We start from the raw sequence: 20,344 nt of genomic DNA, 5'->3' as shown, positions 1-20,344 counted from the left end.
TCTTCCCTTGCTTGTCTCAGCACATACCGCCATTCTCTCCTTGTTCTCTGGTACTCTGTACGTGCCTCTGCTATAGAACCTAACCATGAATAGCATGTATGACATTATCATTCATTCAGCCACCCTTCATTGTGTACCCTTCATGATCTCTACCAGGACTAAAATTATGTGCATTTTACAGTGGGGTAACTTTCCTGGAAAACTAAGGGTGAAAGCCTTTCTATGAATGACATAAGTGCTTTCATACTGCAGGTCATTATTGTTTTCCTTGGAGTTGATAGAAAATAACTTTAGGGTCAGTCTGGTAGTAGCTTCTGAAAAGCAAGATGTTTCCTACTTTGGATTCTGGTAGTGTTTGTGTTGTGTCCTTTGTAGGTATTCTGTACCGTTTGGGGGAATTATTCCGCATTCTTTTCTCTCTGCCTTCAAATTCATTGATAAACAGTGCTGATTTTTTTTTTTTTTTTTGAGACAGAGTCTCACTCTACTGCCCAAAGTAGAGTGCCACGGCGTCAGCCTAGCTCACAGCAACCTCAAACTCCTTGGCTCAAGCAATGCTCTGCCTCAGCCTCCCGAGTAGCTGGGACTACAGGCGTGAGCCACCATGCCCGGCTAATTTTTTCTATATATTTTTAGTTGTCCCATTAATTTCTTTCTATTTTTAGTAGAGATGGGGTCTCGCTCTTGCTCAGGCTGGTTTCGAACTCCTGAGCTCAAACAATCCGCCCGCCTCGGCCTCCCGAAATGCTAGGATCACAGGCGTGAGCCACCGCACCTGGCCACACAGTGCTGATTTTTTAAAACACCTTTGGGCAAGTAGGAGAGCTCGGAAAGAGTATGTTTGAAACTAATGTTGAATTTCGATTTAACAAACATTTGCTGGACACGTGCTTTGAGTAAACAGGCTAGATGGTATAGGAAAGTGAGATAAGAGTGAGAAATAATTCTGTACTCTGGGAACAGTCAAACGAATTGGGGAATTTGTGGCAGCGGTAATATTAGAACTAGCTTCATTGGGTTTCTGATTTTTTCTTTTTTGAGAATGAATCTAGACAGACATTAATAATAACAAAGACAATATTCCTGTATATGGAGGATAATTCTGGTTTAAAGAGAATTTCTTTTTCTCTATTCTGTAAAGATGAAAACACATATCAAAAGATTTCAACTTGTGTATTAGTCCCAGCAAACTCGCTATCTTAACACTGTCTTTTCTGGGCCTGAGTTATCAGAATATTTTACCACAATTCTTTCAAAATATTGATGAGTTCCCCAGAAGTTTATTTCTGAATTTGAATAGTCCTTTTATATCCTAGCTTTGATTCATGAGTAACTCTTTGTCTTTAGGCAAATTCATAGAGTTTACTTTTGAAATAAAAAGGTGTATCTGTGAAACTTTGACAGTTCTTATAACATTGGAGAATGCATAAGCTTGGAAATTATTTTAAGACTAGAGATTTCTTAATAAGTTTATATACCTGTCTCCCCAGGTGCAAGACCCAGGTGTTCTAAAGTTGTCTTTTGAAACATCATGCTGTACCTATTTAGATGTATGTAAATAAGTAGAATTATTATGTGTCAAATAAAAACAAAATTTAAAAAATAAGAAAAGGTTAAAAATTTCTTTGTTCTTGGAAATACTCAAGCTGTTGCTTGACTGAATGGAACTTTATTATTTATTTTAGCTATGCATGATTCATGTAGTGTGTACAATTGTAGGATTTAGAAAGGGAAGGTAGGTACAAAGGAATCAGCATTTGCTGAGCACCTGTTATGTACTAGCCTCTACTAGCTGCTTTTCATGTTAATTTATTTTAGATCCTTACAACTACTCTGAATTTGGTGTTATTTTCATATTTCAATTGAGATACTTTGGTTCAAAAAGGTACAGTAATTTTGTCCAGTGAGATAAAAATTTATAAATGGAGAATTCAAACCCAGGTCTATATGACTTTAAAGCTGATGTTCTTCACACCATACTTTTTCCTGAGAGTACGTGGATTCAGTAGACTTGAAATTATGGTATAAATTCATGAGCAGGTTCCCCACCTTTCCTAGACCTTCGTATAGTTTAGGTGTTCAGACCTCTAGAGTATTGAGTCCCAGCTCTGTTACTTCTAAAGCTGTGTGACCTTGGTCATGGCATTTGATCTCTCTGAGCCTCAGGTCCTCACTGTGCAATATGGATACTAATGGCAATACCTCACAGGGGTGTGGTGAGGATTACTTGAGGTAATACAGGTAACATGTTATCAGTGGGTGATGATAGGATTTTTTATTTGCCCCTCTCATTCTGACACCTAACATGCTGAGTGTCTATATTTGAACCAGCAAAAGTAGCAAAAGTAGGAGTAGACTATCACTGTTTTCAGTCCCCCAGATTTTGTGCAAGGCTGGAGAGCGTGATCATTAAGAGCACGATCCTAACCTCAGCTTCCCCAAGTTCACGTCTGGACTTGGCCACTTGGTTCAATTAGATGGTAAGGATAGAATGCTTTTAGAACTGTGCCTCAACTATTAGCCTTTTATTTGTTGCAGGTTCTTTTCTTTCCGTAAGTGAAGTTTAATGTGCTTTTTTTTTTTTTTTTTTTTTTTTTTTGAGACAGAGTCTCACTGTGTTGCCCGGGCTAGAGTGCCGTGGCGTCATCCTAGCTCACAGCAACCTCAAACTCCTGGGCTCAAGCGATCCTCCTGCCTCAGCCTCCCGAGTAGCTGGGACTACAGGCATGCACCACCATGCCCGGCTAATTTTTTAGCTATATATTTTTAGTTGTGCAATTAATTTATTTCTATTTTTAGTAGAGACGGGGTCTCGCTCTTGCTCAGGCTGGTTTCGAACTCCTGAGCTCAAACAATCCGCCCGCCTTGGCCTCCCAGAGTGCTAGGATCACAGGCGTGAGCCACCGCGCCTGGCCTCATGTGCTTTTTAAAAAAAAAAAAAAAAACTTCCTATATTTTGCAGTGAGGGAACTCTTTGAGCTGTTGCAAATGATATTTTCTGATTCTCTTCTCATTATAAAAGTAATGTGAGGCTAGGCACGGTGGCTCATCTCTATAATCCTAGCATTTTCTGAGGCCAAGGCAGGAGCATTGCTTGAGGCCAGGAGTTCGAGACCAGCCTGAGCTAGGCTCTACTAAAAATAGAATAAAAGAGCCAGGCGTGGTGGCACACACCTGTAGTTCCAGCTACTGTGGAGGCTGAGGCAAGAGGATTGCTTGAGCTCAGGAGTTTGAGGTTGCAGTGAGCTACGATGATGCCACTGTACTCTAGTCTGGGCAAGAAAAAGAAAAACAGAAAGTAATATAAAATCTGTGGGTGTTTTTTTTCTTTTAATCTCAGAAAATTTCAGGTGGATCCTTTAGAGCAGCAGTCCCCAACGTTTTTGGCACCAGGGACTGGTTTCATGGAAGACAATTTTTCCATGGTCTGGTAGGAGGGGGAGGATGGTTTCAGGATGATTCAAGTGCATTATTACACTTATTGTGCACTTTATTTCTATTATTGTTACATTGTCACTTGCCACTCGCTGACAGGGTTTTGATATGACTGTGCAAGCAATTGATTTATTATGGTCTCTGTGCAGTCAAACCTCTCTGTTAATGATAATCTGTATTTGTAGCTGCTCCCCAGCACTAGCATCACCGCCTCAGCTCCACCTCATATCCTCAGGCATGAGATTCTCATGAGGAGCCACAGCCTAGATCCCTCACATGTTCAGTTTACAGTAGGGTTCATGCTCCTATGAGAATCTAATGCTGCTGATGATCTGACAGGAGGCGGAGTCAGGCGGTGGTGATACAAGCGATGGGGAGCAGCTGTAAATACAGATGAAGCTTCCCTGCTTGCCCACCACTCACCTCCTGCTGTGCGGCCCAGTTCCTAATAGGCCATGACTGGTACTGGTCTGCGGCCAGAGCGTTGGGGACCACAGCTTTAGAAGATCCAGCTTTATAGGTAGCTGGCTGCCTATTGTAGTGTGATTTGGGAGCCTGCAGGCCAGCTTTTTGCCCTAAGATTAGTTTCAGAGTCTGCCACAGTGTCTGAAATTCTACCACAGTCAGGTCTGTAAGAGGCATACCATAAATCGTTAGGTAACTAGGATTACTTGAAGGTTAGCTGAATACAAGGCCCCTTGAAGACATAGGGACGAGTTGGAGGATAGAATAGAAGGTCCCCAATATGAGGACAGGAGGACGTTGGCCCACTCACAGTGTTTGTCCTGCCTATAACAGGGGAGTGGTTGAGTGAGTGAAAAAGGGAGCGTACATAATCCCCATGGTCAGAAGCTGAATGGATAGTGGGATAGTGGAAGGCTTACCTTAAATTCAGAAGTAGAAATGGGACTGGCAGATTTCCTAGGTTTTTTTTTTTCTTTTTCATTTTCATTTTTTAAATTTGTAGCTTTTGTAAATGCAACCTGGAAATCCTAAGTTATTTTTAATGGCTGTCACTAGATTATCAATACTGGGCATCATAATGGCTAACTTTGTAGCAGTGATAGTCATTTCTGACATAGCACTAGCATTTTCCAAACTCTGTGACTCCTCTGCCTTCAAGAGGTTTCACACCCCAGCCTGCCGACTCATTCCTAGGCACTGTAGGGATGTAGAGGAATCAGACACTTAATGTTCCTATCAGAGAGGAAGGCTTGCCAGCAGCTCTACAAAATTGCAAGGCCAGGTGCTTTAAGGGAGGTTTCGGTGCCGTGGGAGTTAGAGGGAGCGCTCAGGATGATGTTGCCATTACCGCCAGTAGACTTTGAGCTTAGGAGCAAACTGTAAAATCGTTAGAGGCCATTCAAAGTTTTAGAATAGTGGCATGATGGAGTGAGAGCTCAGCTTTAGGAAGATTAATTTAATAATAGAATACAGTCAGCCCTCTGTATCTGTAAATTCTACATCCTCAGATTCAACCGACAGCATATTGAAAATATTCAGGGGAAAAAAAACAATAAAAAAATAAAAATAATACAGATTTTAAAAATACAGTATAACAACTATTTATATAGCATTTACATTATATTAGGTATTATAAGTAATGTAGAGATGATTTAAAGTATATGGGAGGATGTGTGTAGGTTATATGCAAATACTGTGCCATTTTATCTTGGAGGCTTGAGCATCCTCAGGTTTTGGTATCTGTGGAAGGTCCTGGAACCAGTCCTCCATGGATACCAGTATCTGAGGGATGACAGTGTAATCTTAAGTTGGAAAAGGAGCAGTTAGAGGTAAGGAGACTATTGGGACAGTGCCTCTGACTGGGTATGTTAAAGGACAGATGGCTAATAAGAGGCTGTGTATGGGAAGGAGCAGAGAGAGGAGGGGTATGTGGGACATCCCTCAGAGGTGCTGAATCTGCTAGAAGTTGGGACTTTGGGGATAGATTCTGGTGGTTTCCAAGGCCTTGTACGTGGAAGATGGGGCCAGTGGTGGAAGTGTTCGTAATGGAAATAGGTAGCTCAGGGAATGAGAAGCCCTATGGGGGAAGTGATGAATAATTCATTTCAGAAATCTTAGGTGTGCAGCACCAGTAGGTTCTCCAGGTAGAAATAGAAACCTGAATTAGGATGATAATGGTTAATGCCTCCTGTTATACACTCTTCCATCAGGATGGCAAAGTACAAATTATTTTTATCAGTTTGAGTTGAATGTTATAATGCTGCGAGTGTGTGGCAGCATAAGGTAGTAAAAAGACCTCCAGAGTAGGAGGCTTTGGCTTGTAGGACCCAGATTTAGACCAACAAGCTCTCTGGCTTTGGGCAAACCACAGTCTGTGGACCTTGCTATGTTCGTGAAAATGAGTTGGGGGAAGTAAAGGTGTACGTCCATCTGAGGCCTCCCAGTGCCAAGGTTCAGGAATATTAAGTGTCCTGGGGGAGCGAGTTTGGTTTTTACATATAATGATTTCTGTATGGGAGTTTGAAAACAGAAAGGTTTCAAGTTCTATAATTTTTTTCTACCTTCTTTAGTATATTTAACATTTATTTGTTGAGCACTCTTCTAAGTGCTTGGAAGCAAACAAAACAATGTAAAAAAGTTTTTCGATCTTGTGCTTACATTCTAATGGCCACTCCTTACGCATAGCCACTTTGCTGCTGTAGCAGCTAAATGTCTGCATGGGTCATACCACATGTTAATTAGGTAGCTGCTGTGTGCCAAGTACTGTTAGGTGTTTCATATGTAAATTATGTCCTAATAGAGTTTTCATTTAAAAAACTATAGCAATCCTTACTTTGTAGGGTAGTGCAGGGCTATAAAAATGATCGTACAAGCTTAACCCATGCAAAGCAATCTTGATCAATGGGGAAAATTACGAATGTTTTGTGACTCTTAAAATTTTTGTCAAAGAATTAAAAACTCACTGTTGATTACAAATGTGTAGGAAAACAATATGGTAAAATAATAGTTATTTAGTATGTTATAACTTAAAAAATTAGAAACATTGAAAATTAAAGTGTGTTTTCTTTGTAACAAACTTGTCAAGAGTAGTTTGAACAATGTTTGCCTTCTCCTGTTACAATTTATGATACAGAGCAAGCATCTTTTCTATGCCTTATGCCTTAGCACTGTGGTCCCCAGCCCCTGGGCTGAGGACCGGTGCCAGTCCGTGGCCTGTTAGGGACCAGGCTGCAGAGCTACCCCCCACCCCCACCCTGGAAAAATTGTCTTCCATGAAACTTAAGAAACAGGGGTCCACACAGCAGGAGGTGAGTGGTAGGCAAAGGCAAACAAGTGAAGCTTCACCTAAGCTACCCCACCCCCAGGTCCATGGAAACTGGTCCCTGGTGCCAAAAAGGTTGGGGACTGCTACCTTAGCAAATTGCCATACTGTGCTTCTTTCTTTGGATCAGCATCCAATATTTTATTCTTTGTGCTTTCAGTGTTATAAAACAGCAGTCCCCAACCTTTTTGGCACCAAGAACTGGTCTCATGGAGGGGTTGGAGGTCCACAGGGGATGGATGCAGAGCTCAGGCATTGATGCCAGCAATGGGGGGCAGCTGTAAATACAGATGAAGCTTCACTGGCTTGCCTTTTGCTCACCTCCTGATGTGTGGTCCTATTTCCTAAGTTTCATGGAAGACAATTTTTCCATGGATGGTGAGTGAGGGGGTGAGGGTGGGGAAGGTGGAGCTCAGGCAATGATGTGGCCCAGTTCCTAACAGGCCACAGACCAATACTTGGCCCGTGGCCTGGGGGCTGGGGACTACAGTTGTAAAATATCTCTGAGAGTTCCTTTAGTATGCAGTTTTTTGTCAGCATCACTTCCTCTAGGACAGGGGTGGGAAACCTTTTTATGTTGGAAGGCTACATTAATTTAGCTGTAATCAAATAAGGCTACATTCAAGAAACTTCCATTAGATATACTTAAAAATGTACATTATTTTGTAAAAGTCTGCTATGTACTTAATAATTTCCAAAAATGGAAACTATCTATTTTAAAATTAAGTAACCTTTTAATGACTTTGTTTTGTTTGCTTTTTGTTGGAAAGTATTTGAATGTTTGTTTGCAGCATGGAGGTCTGCAGTTTCAGTTGATCCTCTAGATTGGTATCACTCATTTGTGACCTTAAGGGCATTTTTATTTGGGTCAGATAGAAGAATGTAGATTCGCAGTAATAATAGTAAGAAAGCATTTTGGGGGCATGTTGCTGAAGGCATGGGTATTCTGTTTCATTTTTCCATATTTTAATGGGAACTTTCTTAGCATCAAACAATGACTTTAAAATGTCATCTACTGACAGCTCAATCAATTCCATCTGTAGTTTTTTAGGTGCCTTAGTGATTGATACCAATTAGGTGAGGCTGAAACGCTAATTTGGGTGTGATGTCATGATTCTCAAAGTTAGTGAACCTTTCATTGTATTCTCCAATTAATAGGTCTATAACAGCTGCATATTCTTCAGATGATTCACATGTATCATCCTGCTCATCAATGACCTTTGCTAACTGGGGAAAATGTTCATCTGAAATTTCCTTTTGAGGAAGAAGTGTTTTGAAAAAAGATAGCTTTTTTTGAAATGCTTGGATTTTTTTGTCATATATCACATGACAAGACTTAGTTTTACCTTGTAAAGAAATATTCATATTGTTTTGATTTGACGTCTGACACAGAAATGCTGCATTCCTATAGAACAGAACATTGCTGGTTCTGTTCTTCATAAAATTTAACTATTTGTTCTTGCAGAGATAAAATTTTGCCTAACACCTGTCCCTGCGATAGCCAGCGCATTTTAGAATGATATGGCAAATCCACTCTGAGTTCCTCATCCTTAAACTTTAGCATGTTAGGAAATTGATCATGCCACTGTGTTGCATTTGCAAGAATATAGTTAACAATACTTAATAACTTGTTGCAAAGTGTCACTTAAAATAGTAGTTTTAGCACAGATTTTGCTGATGTAAGATATAATGAAAAGAAATGAGAACATCTGGATCTATTAATACTTTTTTTATCTGTGCAATAAACCCTTAATGTTTTCCTGCCATGGAAGGTACACCATCTATACATATACTCACTAAATTTACCAAATTCAGTCCAACTTCATGACATTTATCTTGAAAGTAGTCGAAGATATCCATTCCCTGTGTTCTATTTGCAACAGTGCCCAAAGCAAGTAACTCTTTGTAGCAAAGAAATTCTTTTCTTATGACCTGAATGAAGTATAAAACCTGTGCTGAATCAGTCGTATCAGTTGATTCATCCAAAATGATTGAATAATATATATTTTCCTTTTGAAGTATTGCATGAAGTTGTTCAGTTAAGTTGAATGCTAATTCATGCTGCCAGTCAGTTATGGTTCTCCTTTCAAAGAGGCACTTGTTTGTAGTTTGAAACGTTTTTGGGGTTTAAGCATCCTAGAACTTCAACAATGCATTCTTTCACAATTTCTGCATCACTGAATGGCTTCCCCTTTTTCCCCCCCGAGTATATAAGCTACTTTATAAGTTACTTCAGTGGCATTATTTCTAGGTCTTATTGCTGCTTGAAAGAATTGTCTTTGCTTTTGCTTTTCATCTTTTAATATCTGCAATACAACCTTTTTGCTCCTCTTCCTGTAATTTAAAATATTTGTGGTCCTTATGAGTGTTATAATGCTGATGAGCATTGAATTTCTTTAATGTTGATACTACAGTATCACAAAGCAAGCGAATTATCTTATCTTTAGTAGAAACAAGATAATATTGCAATTCCCAATCCTCATTAAAAAATCTGTTTTCTTCCTTCAACATTCTCTTGGTATTTTTTGATATGATGGGCTGTTGAGCAGACAAAATTAAAAAATACTGTCGAGCTGTGCAACTATTCACAAATTCTATTTCAAATAGAAACACAGGGCACCGTTGTCAAAAGCTGGTAACAGACTAGTGTACTTGACGCCTATAAACTCTCGCCAACCAGCCTCATGTGGTAGTGGCACCAGTCAGGGAGGGGAAGTTAGAACTAAATCATGAGCATAGCAGCCGTCAATTTATCCCTTATGGCTTGCTAATGTTCTAATAGTGCTGGTCGGTCTGGGAGGATTATTTCATTGAAACCTATTTTATTCTTTGGTATTTTAAATATGTTCATTTTAAAAATAAAAACATAAAAGACGGACAAAAATGTACTAACAAAAATAAAAGCATTTGTTCTGTAAAATTTGGATTCAGTCAGAAGGCCTCACTTATGAACCTAGAAGGCCACAGGTTCTTCACCCCTGCCCTAGGACATTGTCATCCTTTTCATCGCTCCCACTTTCTTCATTTGTGTTGATAAGTTGGCTTTCACTAAGTTCCTCTGGCTGTGGATCTAGAGGCTCTCGAACGGCGGCAGCGGCAGTATCCCACAGCCACCCTCTTTCTTCCCGGACTCTGTTTACATGCCATTCAGATTTCAATTCCAGCATTAGCTTTAATTTTATTTATTTATTTATTTTTGCTATACTTTCATCTTTGTAACTGATTTCCTGTTTTGATTTTATAAAATGTCATGTGGGTTGTATCACTAGGAGACAGCACAACTAAACACTCTGCTGTGTGTGAACTGAATAACAGATGTGCAGTGACCAGTCACTCACAGACTTTGAAGAAGTGGCATGATTGGTCACCAATTATGATTTGGGGACTGAAGTTAGTAGTGAAATTTGTATTTTATACAATTACTCAGAGTTAATATGCCATGGCAGCTGAAATTTGAACTGTGTTCTTGGGACTGGTGTCATTTGACAAAATGGTGGCAAGAAATCCGTGCATAACAGAATGTGCAACATGAGGACTGCCTATGTTGCAAATGTTAATGTTTCTTTTTTTTAGAATAGACAAAAACATTAAGAAAAAATAAAACCTGTGATATTGACTTGGCTTTCACTTTAAACATTGTTTGGTCAGTTAATATGTGAGGTGGAGAATAGGAGCTACATACTTGGTTCCAGAAAACAGTGTTTAAGCAAAAATGTATGTATATCCTATGTGAGTTATTCTGTTGGACTCACAAAATTGTGAGGCAGGTTCCTGGTGTTCCCCTTTTTTGATACATGAGAGGGTGCGGTGTGGTGCCAATTTAAGTAATTTGAGTGCAGTGCAAAGAGCGTAGGTTTTGGGGTCATACCTTAGATGTGTCATTTAACCTCCCAGGGCCTTTGTTTTCTCACCTGTAAAATGGAGATGGCAGAGGGCGGCTCTCTGGGGCACCATCTTAGAATTTTTGGAAAGATTAAATGTGAAGAAACTGTGGCAATGCCTGGCACATGTTAAGTGTTCAGTATTCTTTACTTTCTAAACGAGAATTTATCATTTAGATTTGTTTCTCACCGTTGTTTGGCATTTATTTTGTATTGTCCAATTTGACAAAAGGAAAAGGAATGATTTTGGAATTAACACATTTATCATAACAATGTAAAAGCATACGGTAGAGATAATAAGTAATGTAACCTGTCAGCCTAAAAAGTGGTTAATTTTAAAATGGTAACTTAAGTAATTTCTCCCAGTTGTATCAGTCATTTTTCTCAGTAATGGTTATTTTTGATTTTAAGGTAAAATTAGGTTTGTTTTGTTTTTAAAGGGGTAGTTCAAAGGATATTTGTGTTTAGAACTTTTGACACCTTTTTTTGATGAATTTCTCTTATTTATTTTTTGAAATGATCCTTGTAAAGCGTAACGTATCTCATTTTATATACAGTATGTTCTCTATAAACCCTAGCACACATTGGCTTGCTTCATTATACTGTCTCATGAGTTTCTTACCCTTTTACTTTCCTATTAACTGTCTTTTTTAAGATAGTGAGGCTTTTACTTAATTGTGATTGTTTGGTAAGTTTCACTTTAAGATGCTTGTTTTCAGTAGTATTTTTCCAGAGTTAATCTGAGATGACAGACCGAGAACTTTTGACTCTTTTCAGTAATATAGGGAACGACAGCCAATTTAAAGTAACTAGCATAAAGGTTAACATTAAGCCATCTCTGAAAATGTACATCCTTCTGCTCTTTTTTCACATGTGGCCTATTGTGCAAAGCATTTGACTCCTATCAGTGGAGGATGTGTGACTCACATTTATCACTTTTTTTCTTTCCTCTAGCCACAGAAGAGAAGAAGTCTCTGAAGCGAACATTTCAGCAGATACAAGAGGAGGAGGATGACGACTACCCTGGAAGCTACTCTCCTCAAGATCCTTCTGCAGGACCCCTCTTGGTATGTCTTGACCCCCAAAGAGTGGGGCAGAGTGGCTTGAAGTGACCTCTACTAGAAGAGGATGGCCACAAGGTGGCACCAGTGACCAATAGTATGGAATTGCCAGAGGGCATCTCTTGGGGTGCCAGTGCACGATCCGCCCCCAGTGAAGCTTGCCAGACAATGGGCTTCACTTCATCTTTGCATCCACAACTCCGGGTTAGGTTTTTGTTATTAATATAAAGTACTTGGACTTGGTTTTTTCACTCCTAGAAACTAAAAATATTCTTAAAAAATAGATTTTTGTGAAAGGGATAGATATTGTTATAAAGATACTCAGAAGTCTTCTGCCTTGGCTCATCTCCAATAGCATGGTGGTTTTATAAGTAAATAACTCATTAATGTCTAAGGACGGTCAGTGTGCCAATAGCAAATTTGCTATACTATAGCTTATTTAAATATTAAAACAGGGAATTAGTCTTTAACCAGGTGTTTGCATTGTTTGGCCTTTTATACAGGTTAGCTCATTAACTCTGCCTTGGTTCATTTTCTCTATTTACAGTCAAAGAAATTGAGGCTCAAGGAGGCTATTAAAAAACTTGCCCAATGTCTTAATTTGAATCCAGGTCTTTCTGACTTCAGAGTCCATGCTCTTTTCAGGGGGCACACTCCCTCCTCTTATTTTGCCTAAAACAGCTTTACTTCATTGCCCATGGGTGTATTTAAAGCCTATATAAGTAGGAAGCATGTCTGGTTTGTGTTCTGTTAAAATGTTAGCCAGGCCTGGTGGCTCATGCCTATAATCCCAGCAATCCAGGAGGCTGAGGCCAGAGGATCATTTGAGGCCAGCCTGGGCAACATAGCACAACCATGTCTCTAAAAAAATTTTTTTTAAATTGGCTGGGCGTGGTGGTACACACCTGTATTTCCAGTGACTTGGGAGGCTAAGGTGGGAGGATTGCTTGAGCCCAGGAGTTTGAGGCTCCAATGAGCTATGATTGCACCCCTATAGTCCAGCCTGGGTGACAGAGTAAAAAAAAAAAACCAAAATGTTGAATTAGACCAGGGATTAAATGTTAGCAGTGTTAGGTCATATATCTTTGCATTTAAAAACTTTGAAAAGAACATCCTGAATCATCAACTTTCGGGGTAGTCTAACTGCCATCTACAGAGGCAGCTACTCCTTGGTCATTATGGACTGGCTAACCTGTCAGCATTTTGTGTTTTCTGATAATTTAAGAAAGCCCTTTTTGATATACACAATACACATCCTTGGTTTACTTTTCTCTTTTTCCCCCACTTTGTAATTATGAGTTTGACACATTTAATTTTGGGAGCAACATTCATTTTGTAACACAAACCCAAGAAAGAATTGAAGTGAGTTGTATACATTTCATGTAATCAGTCAATATATTAATACAATTGGTAAACAGCTAGTATATGTATATACCTTTATTCTATACTAGAAACTATTCCATACTGGGAATAATGCATCATTTGAAATTAAGCAATATGTACCAGACTTCATTTTCTTAAGTTGCCAGAAACATGCTCTTTTAGATTTTTTTAAAAGAATTATGCAAAATTTCATTCATGTCTTGCCATGGTCTTAGAAAAATTAATTTTATACATTCTCTTAGAATCCATGTCATTGACTTCTGTAGAAGCTCTGAGACTAAACAATTTTTTTTTTTTTTTGAGACAGAATCTCGCTTTGTTGCCCGGGCTAGAGTGAGTGCCGTGGCGTCAGCCTAGCTCACAGCAACCTCAAACTGTTGGGCTCAAGCGATCCTACTGCCTCAGCCTCCCGAGTAGCTGGGACTACAGGCATGCACCACCATGCCTGGCTAATTTTTTCTCTGTATATATATTTTTAGTTGTCCAGATCATTTCTTTCTATTTTTTTTTTCGGTAGAGACGGAGTCTCACTCTTGCTCAGGCTGGTCTCGAACTCCTGACCTTGAGCGATCCACCCGCCTCGGCCTCCCAGAGTGCTAGGATTACAGGCGTGAGCCACCGCGCCCGGCCAAGAGTAAACAATTTTTTAAAAAATGTCAGAAGCAACTGTTTTTAGAATTCGCCTCCACCTCATTTAACTCCAACTAATTGTCTTTAAACCCCAATGTGTTGTAATCGATAGTATTGTTTGTGTTTTTATTTTTATAGACAGAGGAACTAATCAAAGCTTTGCAGGATCTGGAAAATGCCGCATCAGGGGATGCTACTGTCCGGCAGAAAATTGCTTCTCTGCCCCAGGAAGTACAAGATGTTTCTCTGCTGGAAAAAATAACAGGTGAGAAAGTGAAAGATGGGAAAAGAGGGACATATCTGTAGTGCATCAAACCCTAGGACATGCTTATGTCTGTAGGTATAGACTTTCCATGTTGTATTGGGTGTTCTGCCATCTTGGGATTTGCAGACATAGCTCACATGCTGAACAAAGGAGCTTTTGGAATAGTCAAAGCTTGAATAGTGATTCTAGGAATTATTGCAGAAATGCTGGCCTGCCACAACCCATGGCACTCTAAACAAGTCTTTTGAAAACACAGTACAAATTGTATGTGCATCGGGCAGGAGGTGGGGATAGGCATTATCCTATCCATTAAACTCATGACCCTCTTACTAAAAGAAAAAAAATTTATGACTCAGCGCTGTATGATTTCTGCACAGACAAACCCCATAGATCATAGTGTCTTCAATGCCAAGAATTCCAGGTGTGTGTTGTAAGTCATGTGATTTTGTCCTAACGATCACCCCCAATTAAACGGGGAGGAGCAGTTGACATTATGCCCACTTTGTACATGGGAAGTTGAAAGAAAGAAATGAAGCGTGAACTAATCTTTGTAGAGTATGCTCTGTGCCAGGTACTTCCACTCTTCATGGTAATCTTTGGAGATGGCTGAATGTATATCCCCATATTGCATAGGAGGAAATTGAGGCTTTGAGAGGTTGGGAGTCTTACCCAGAGTCACACAAGTAGTGGATCTTGGGATTCCAACCTAGGCTGCAAGCCTGTGCTCTTCCCTTTACAAAAGCTCAGACCTTTCATTCCACTGTCTTCCAAGGGCCACCATTTTTCCCCTCTAGTCCCTTGACTTGACTGCTCCTCTAACCTCTTCCGTATCCATCTAAAGGAAGTCAAGCTCACACATGAACTGTTTCCTTCATTCAACAAATATTTGAGGCCCACTGTGTAGTGGATGCTCTTGGTGTCCCACTCATGTCCCCTCAGGGGTGAAGTGTCAAGAAGAAAAATGAAGTAGGAGTGTGGGGGGAGAGAGTGATGCAGGAGACAGTATTTTGAAGTTGGTTAGGGAAGGCCTTTCTGATACGATGGCCTTGAGCAGAGACCCAAAACATTTGGAAGCAAGCTGTGAGTATATCTGAGGGAAAGAAGTGCCACCAGACAGACAGAGGGAACTGTACATAGAAGGACCCCCTGGCAGGGGATGTGCTTAGTTGGAGAACCTTCTAAATCAGCATAAGTGTTCTGCGCCCTCACGCTGCTGCACAGCCCCAGCAGTTCACTCCATGAGACCTGCAGTCTGTTGATCCCACCACCTCTTCCTAGCCCTCAGTCCTCATTTTCTTCTTTACTCACATTAGAGTCTTTATTGTCACCTCCTCCCATACACCTTCAACCCCTTTTTTTCTCTTTCCCCCGTCAGTGTAGTCTCCTGACAAAATCCCTACACTGGTTAAATCCGTTCCATTATTACATTATACTGCCTCATTTGTTCTTACTGTCAAAATCACAATCTGCAAAAGTTGGAAGCAAATTAATATAAAGCTAGCAATGTATGTGATTTCATTTCTGTTTTCACTGTCCTAAAGGTCTCATGTAGCTTCTTTTTAAATTTTTTTTAAATTTTTAATTGTGGTAAAATACACATAAAAGTAACAGTTAAGTAGTGTTAAGTACATTCACATCGTTGAGCAACCATTTTCCAGAATTCTCTCCATCTTGCAAAACTGAAACTCTGTACCCATTAAACAATAAACATTTCGTCTTTCCCCTATACGCTGGAAACCACCATTCTTTAATCCAACTTTTCATCTATTCCCTTCCCATATCTACGCAGCTGAACTTGGCTGGGAAAAAGAAGTAAAAGTCACGCCTTAGCTGACTTTTCCTCTTATCTTACTTCTCTGGATGAAAGTGCTGCTTTCCAAGCCTGCCCCTCTCCCTGTGTGTTAGACCTACTCAAGGACATTGCTCTAACAGTGCTTCCCTTTTCTCCTGCATCTTCTGTTTTTTCTCTCTACTGGATCATTCTAAATAGCAGAAAAACATGTGTTTTTTCCCATGTGGGAAAAATTTTTTCCTGACCCCATATCTTCCTCTAGCTACTGCCTCATTCATTTCTCCATTCTTTTTAGCAGAACAGCCTGAATGGATTGCCTACGCTGTCTCCACTTCTCCTGCTCCCATTCTTTCTTGATTCTGCCTTGCAGAAAGAAACTGCTGTCGAAATTGCTGATGACTTCCTTGCTGCTAGATTCAGTGGTGGATTCTCTTATCTTCATCTTAACTTGACCCCAGTAGCATTCGGCTCAGTTGATTATTTCCTCTTCCTGAGAATACTTTCTTCACTTGGTGTGTGTGGTAGGTGGAATAATGGGTCCCCCAAAATGCCCATGTCTTAATCCCCAGAACCTGTGAATGAATATGTTATGTGGCAAAAGGGCCTTTACAGATGTGACTAATTTAAGGATCTTGAGATGGGGGAGTGTCCGGGCTATTCAGGTGGGCCTAGTGTAATCACAGGGGCCTTGTAAGAGTGATGTGGGGGGAGCAGGAGTCGGAGAAGAGATGTTACTACGGAAGCAGAAGCTGGAGTAATGTGCTTTGGAGGTGGAGGAAGCGGCCACAATAAAAACATTTGTGACGTTTTAAGCCACTAAATTGGTGGTAATTTGTTACAGCGGTAGGGAATTGGGCCTGGCATTGTTCTGGCTTTCCTCCACTCTCTCTGGCCATTGTCTTTTTAGCCTCCTTGCTGGTTTCTTCACTTCTCCTTGACCTCTTCATGTTGAGAACTTAGCCCCCTTCTCTAGCTAGTTTCATTGACAATTGGTCTCATCCAGTTTCATGACTTTAAATTACGGTTTTTATGCTGATGGTTCCCTAATTTACATCTCTAGTGTTGCCCCTTCTGCTGGAACTTGAGACCCATAGATTCACCCTCCTGCTCAGTAGTGCCAGTCCCAGAGGGATGCTGTCAGACAGCAGTCAGATCAGTCTCCCCTGCTCAAAGACCCTGTGACTCCCTCACCACATGGAGTAAAAGCCAGGCTGTCACTGCCCCTGGTCTGCCCCCTGTCCTTATAGACTGCACTCCTTTCCCTCCGTCCCTGCTCAGGCTGTATGGGTGTGGGCTCCTTGCCAGGCACTCCTCCCTCTCAGGGGCTCTGTACTTGCTGTTCCCTCTGCCTGGAATGATCCTCCCCAGGTAGTTACACGGCTTGTTCTCTCACTTTGTTCAGGCCTTTGTTTACAGATCACCTCAGTGAAGCCTACCCTGATCACTTTATGGAAAATTTTGATCCCCCTTCCATTGCCTCATTCTTTCTCCTCTGCCTTGTTTTTCCTCTATAGTTCTTATCTCTGGCTGGTAAATATGTATAGTATTGCATTGTGTCTCTACCTACCTGAGAATGTAAACTCAGGGGCAGAGAATTTTTGTCCATTTTGTTCCCTGAGGACTCTGAGAGCCTAGGCACAGAGTAGGAGCTCCAGTATTTGTGAAACTAATTAGAAGGTCTTGAGCAGAGGATTGGTGGGTATAAAAGCCTGGTTGGAATGGGCTCAGGAGAAGAGGAGGTGGCTACAGGGAGCGTGAACAACTCTCTTGAAGAAAGGTTCTGCTGTAAAGGGGGAGCAGGGAGCTGGGTCAGCGGCTGGAGAGCGATACGTGGTGGGAACACACAGTAGAGTGTTTGTACGCTGATGGTAGAGCTTCAGGAGAATGTGCCCAGGTGGGGGAAACGCAGGAGACAGTTGTAGAAGTTGAGTCTTTGAGTAAGCAAGAGGCAGTGGGGCGTTTGTGCACAGGTAGAGAGGGTTGGCCGAAAGAGGCTTGCAGCCACTCTTGTGATGTATGGGGGAGAGCAGAGCACATGAGTACAGCCACAGGTGAGTCCCCTGAAGCGAGCATCTTGCTTTTGTGTTTTGCCTGTGTTTTTTGTATAACTCATTTAACTATTACAAGTTATTTTTTGGGGTTATAATTACTCGTATAAATGAGTTATTTCCCTTGTACAATTTCTTGAGGGTGAGAATTGATTTTTTTAAAAAACCTTAAATCTTAAAAATGAGCACTTTTCCTTGCCATTTTTTTCCCATAAGCACCCAAACATCTTAATAAATTAACCATTAAAGAAAAAATTCAGATAGTCAAGCAATGACAGCTAAAACGAGCCACCGAGCCAGAGGATGGGTTTTGCAGCCCTCTTTACTGTCTGTGACTGAGATCATCTCTTCCCTTTGTGCTGTTTTGCTCACTCCTTCCCTTTCACCAAGGACATTCTTTTGTTCCCTATCCCCGTGGAGGATAGAAGTGCCTGATCTTCGGCATCAGACCAAATTTAGAATCCCTCAACAGTTCTTCTCCCAATATTCACATTAAGAAGGCATCCAAAAGCCAGATGACTGTTTGCCAAACAGAGACGCTGTGTTAGGAGTTCCTCAATCCCAGTTGCCCAGGAGAATGCCCAGCGCTCTCGCCTCTGACCACCTGTAGCAATGGGGAGCGAAGGATCTGTATCACCGTGTAACTCACCTTTAGTTTGTCCCAGAGAACTGCTGCAGTCTCTGTGCTCTTGTTTCAAAGCACTAACCTACTATGTTGATCTGTTAAGGCCTTTTAAAATGAGATATACATACTTAGAGTTCTAATCTCACTGCTACCCACACATAATTATATCAGTTCTTTATAAATATAAGTGCTTCTTTTGTTTCTTCTCATTCCCTAATGTTGAGCCTTTGTTCACTACTTGTTTCTGAGAGTACCCTTTCTCATATTTCAGCACAGTTTTTTCCCCCCAAAGCATGAGTTGCAACCTTTAATTGGACATGAAATCAGTCCAGTAGGTAATGACCAACATTTCTTAAAAAATGGAATAGAATAAATGATAGAACACTTTTAAGGATAAATACTGTTTTATGAAACTTCTGTTTCTTTTATTTTTGTATGTGTCTACACATCCAAAATTCTGACGTAGGTCTTGTTCAAAAATATACGAAAGCCTGTTTCTTATTAGACCATATGTTTTGCTGAATGCAGGAGGAAGACTTACACCCAGGTTCAAGGCTTACGTAGTTTAAGAAGTAGAGTCCTATAGATCCATTTTAGAGACCTGACTGAGTCCCAGCTCCTCAGTTGGGCACATACATATCAAACCTGTCATGTAGCTTTTTTTGGTCTTTGTTTCCACACCGAAGAAATGAGTGCATGCTTTTTTATTTCAGCGGAATATAAAAAAATTACTTAATGAAATGTATTCCTCCCTCCATAACTGTCAGGGATTGGTTCTAGAATCCTCCAAGGATACCAAAATCCGAGGATGCTCAAGTCCCTTGTGTAAAATGGCATGATATTTGATATAACTTGCATATCTCCCCATATGCTTTAAATCATCTCTAGATTACTTATATTAATAATACCTAATATAATGTAAATGCTCTGTGAATAGTTCTTCCATATATTTTTTAATTTGTATTTTTTATTGACTTTTTTTTTTAAATTGGTAGGGTTGTTTTGTTTTTTGGGAGGTTTTTTGTCTGAATATTTTTGATCCACTGTTGGTTGAGTCCACAGATGCAAAACCCATGGACACAAATGGCCAACTGTAATAAACAAAAGCACTTGAAATTCTCAGGGGCAAAGAAAAAATTATTTCATGGATGACCTTAGGTATCTCTTTGTGCTTGTTTGGTTTGTAGAGCTTTTGCAGGAATAGGCATTTAGAAGGCCTTTGCCAGATTCTCCTCGCTCCACAGTTGCCTCCCGTCAGGTAATTGAGAATTGTCCTGTCCTGTTGACAGAGTGAATGCCTTTGCATTTCTTGGTCAGCCAGCCCATTGTTGGTCCACAGGTTCTGGTTTATTCTTAGACTCTGTACGTTGGGCAAGAAACTGCTAACCTCCCCCAGAAATGTTTGCAGTCATACCTATGTGATTTGTTCATTTTCTCTGTTTTTTTTGGTCTCATTTGTACTTAGACAAAGAGGCAGCTGAACGTCTTTCAAAAACAGTAGATGAAGCATGTCTGTTACTAGCAGAATATAATGGGCGTCTGGCAGCAGAACTGGAAGACCGTCGCCAGCTGGCTCGGATGTTGGTGGAGTATACCCAGAATCAGAAAGATGTTTTGTCAGAAAAGGAGAAAAAGCTGGAAGTGAGTATATTGCAAGGTAGACCCAGACTTCCCAAGTTTCCCTTTCTGTAGCCCACGGTACAAAGTTTTTATTATACCTTAATTAACAACATTTTTATCTTTTAAAAATTCATGAGATGGTAACATCCCTCAGATACTATAATTATTTGAGCCTAGTTAAAAACTGGAGTCCTGTTTTTATATGTCCAGGAAAGAACAAATTGGATTGTAGGAAACAAACAGTGATCTTTTAATCATAGCCTGGATCCTAATATTGCTTTAGTTGTAGGTACAAAAAGAACAGGACGTCAGTGAAAG

At 40.4% G+C, this 20,344-nt stretch overlaps 1 protein-coding gene across 1 annotated transcript in view; it reads left to right on the top strand.

Moving 5' to 3' along the window:
* Positions 1-20,344, top strand: part of RPRD1B (regulation of nuclear pre-mRNA domain containing 1B) — a 53,979-nt gene that overhangs the window by 14,660 nt on the left and 18,975 nt on the right. Inside the window, exons 4-6 of the mRNA XM_012662813.1 lie at positions 11,557-11,669; positions 13,815-13,941; positions 19,872-20,047. Of these exons, the coding sequence (XP_012518267.1) occupies positions 11,557-11,669; positions 13,815-13,941; positions 19,872-20,047 (416 nt within the window). The remainder of the gene's footprint in view (positions 1-11,556; positions 11,670-13,814; positions 13,942-19,871; positions 20,048-20,344) is intronic.

The sequence above is a fragment of the Propithecus coquereli genome, unplaced genomic scaffold (assembly GCF_000956105.1).
Source record: "Propithecus coquereli isolate 6110/MARCELLA unplaced genomic scaffold, Pcoq_1.0 Scaffold780, whole genome shotgun sequence".
Classification (NCBI taxonomy): Eukaryota; Metazoa; Chordata; class Mammalia; order Primates; family Indriidae; genus Propithecus; species Propithecus coquereli.
This window is presented reverse-complemented; position numbering and strand designations above follow the sequence as displayed.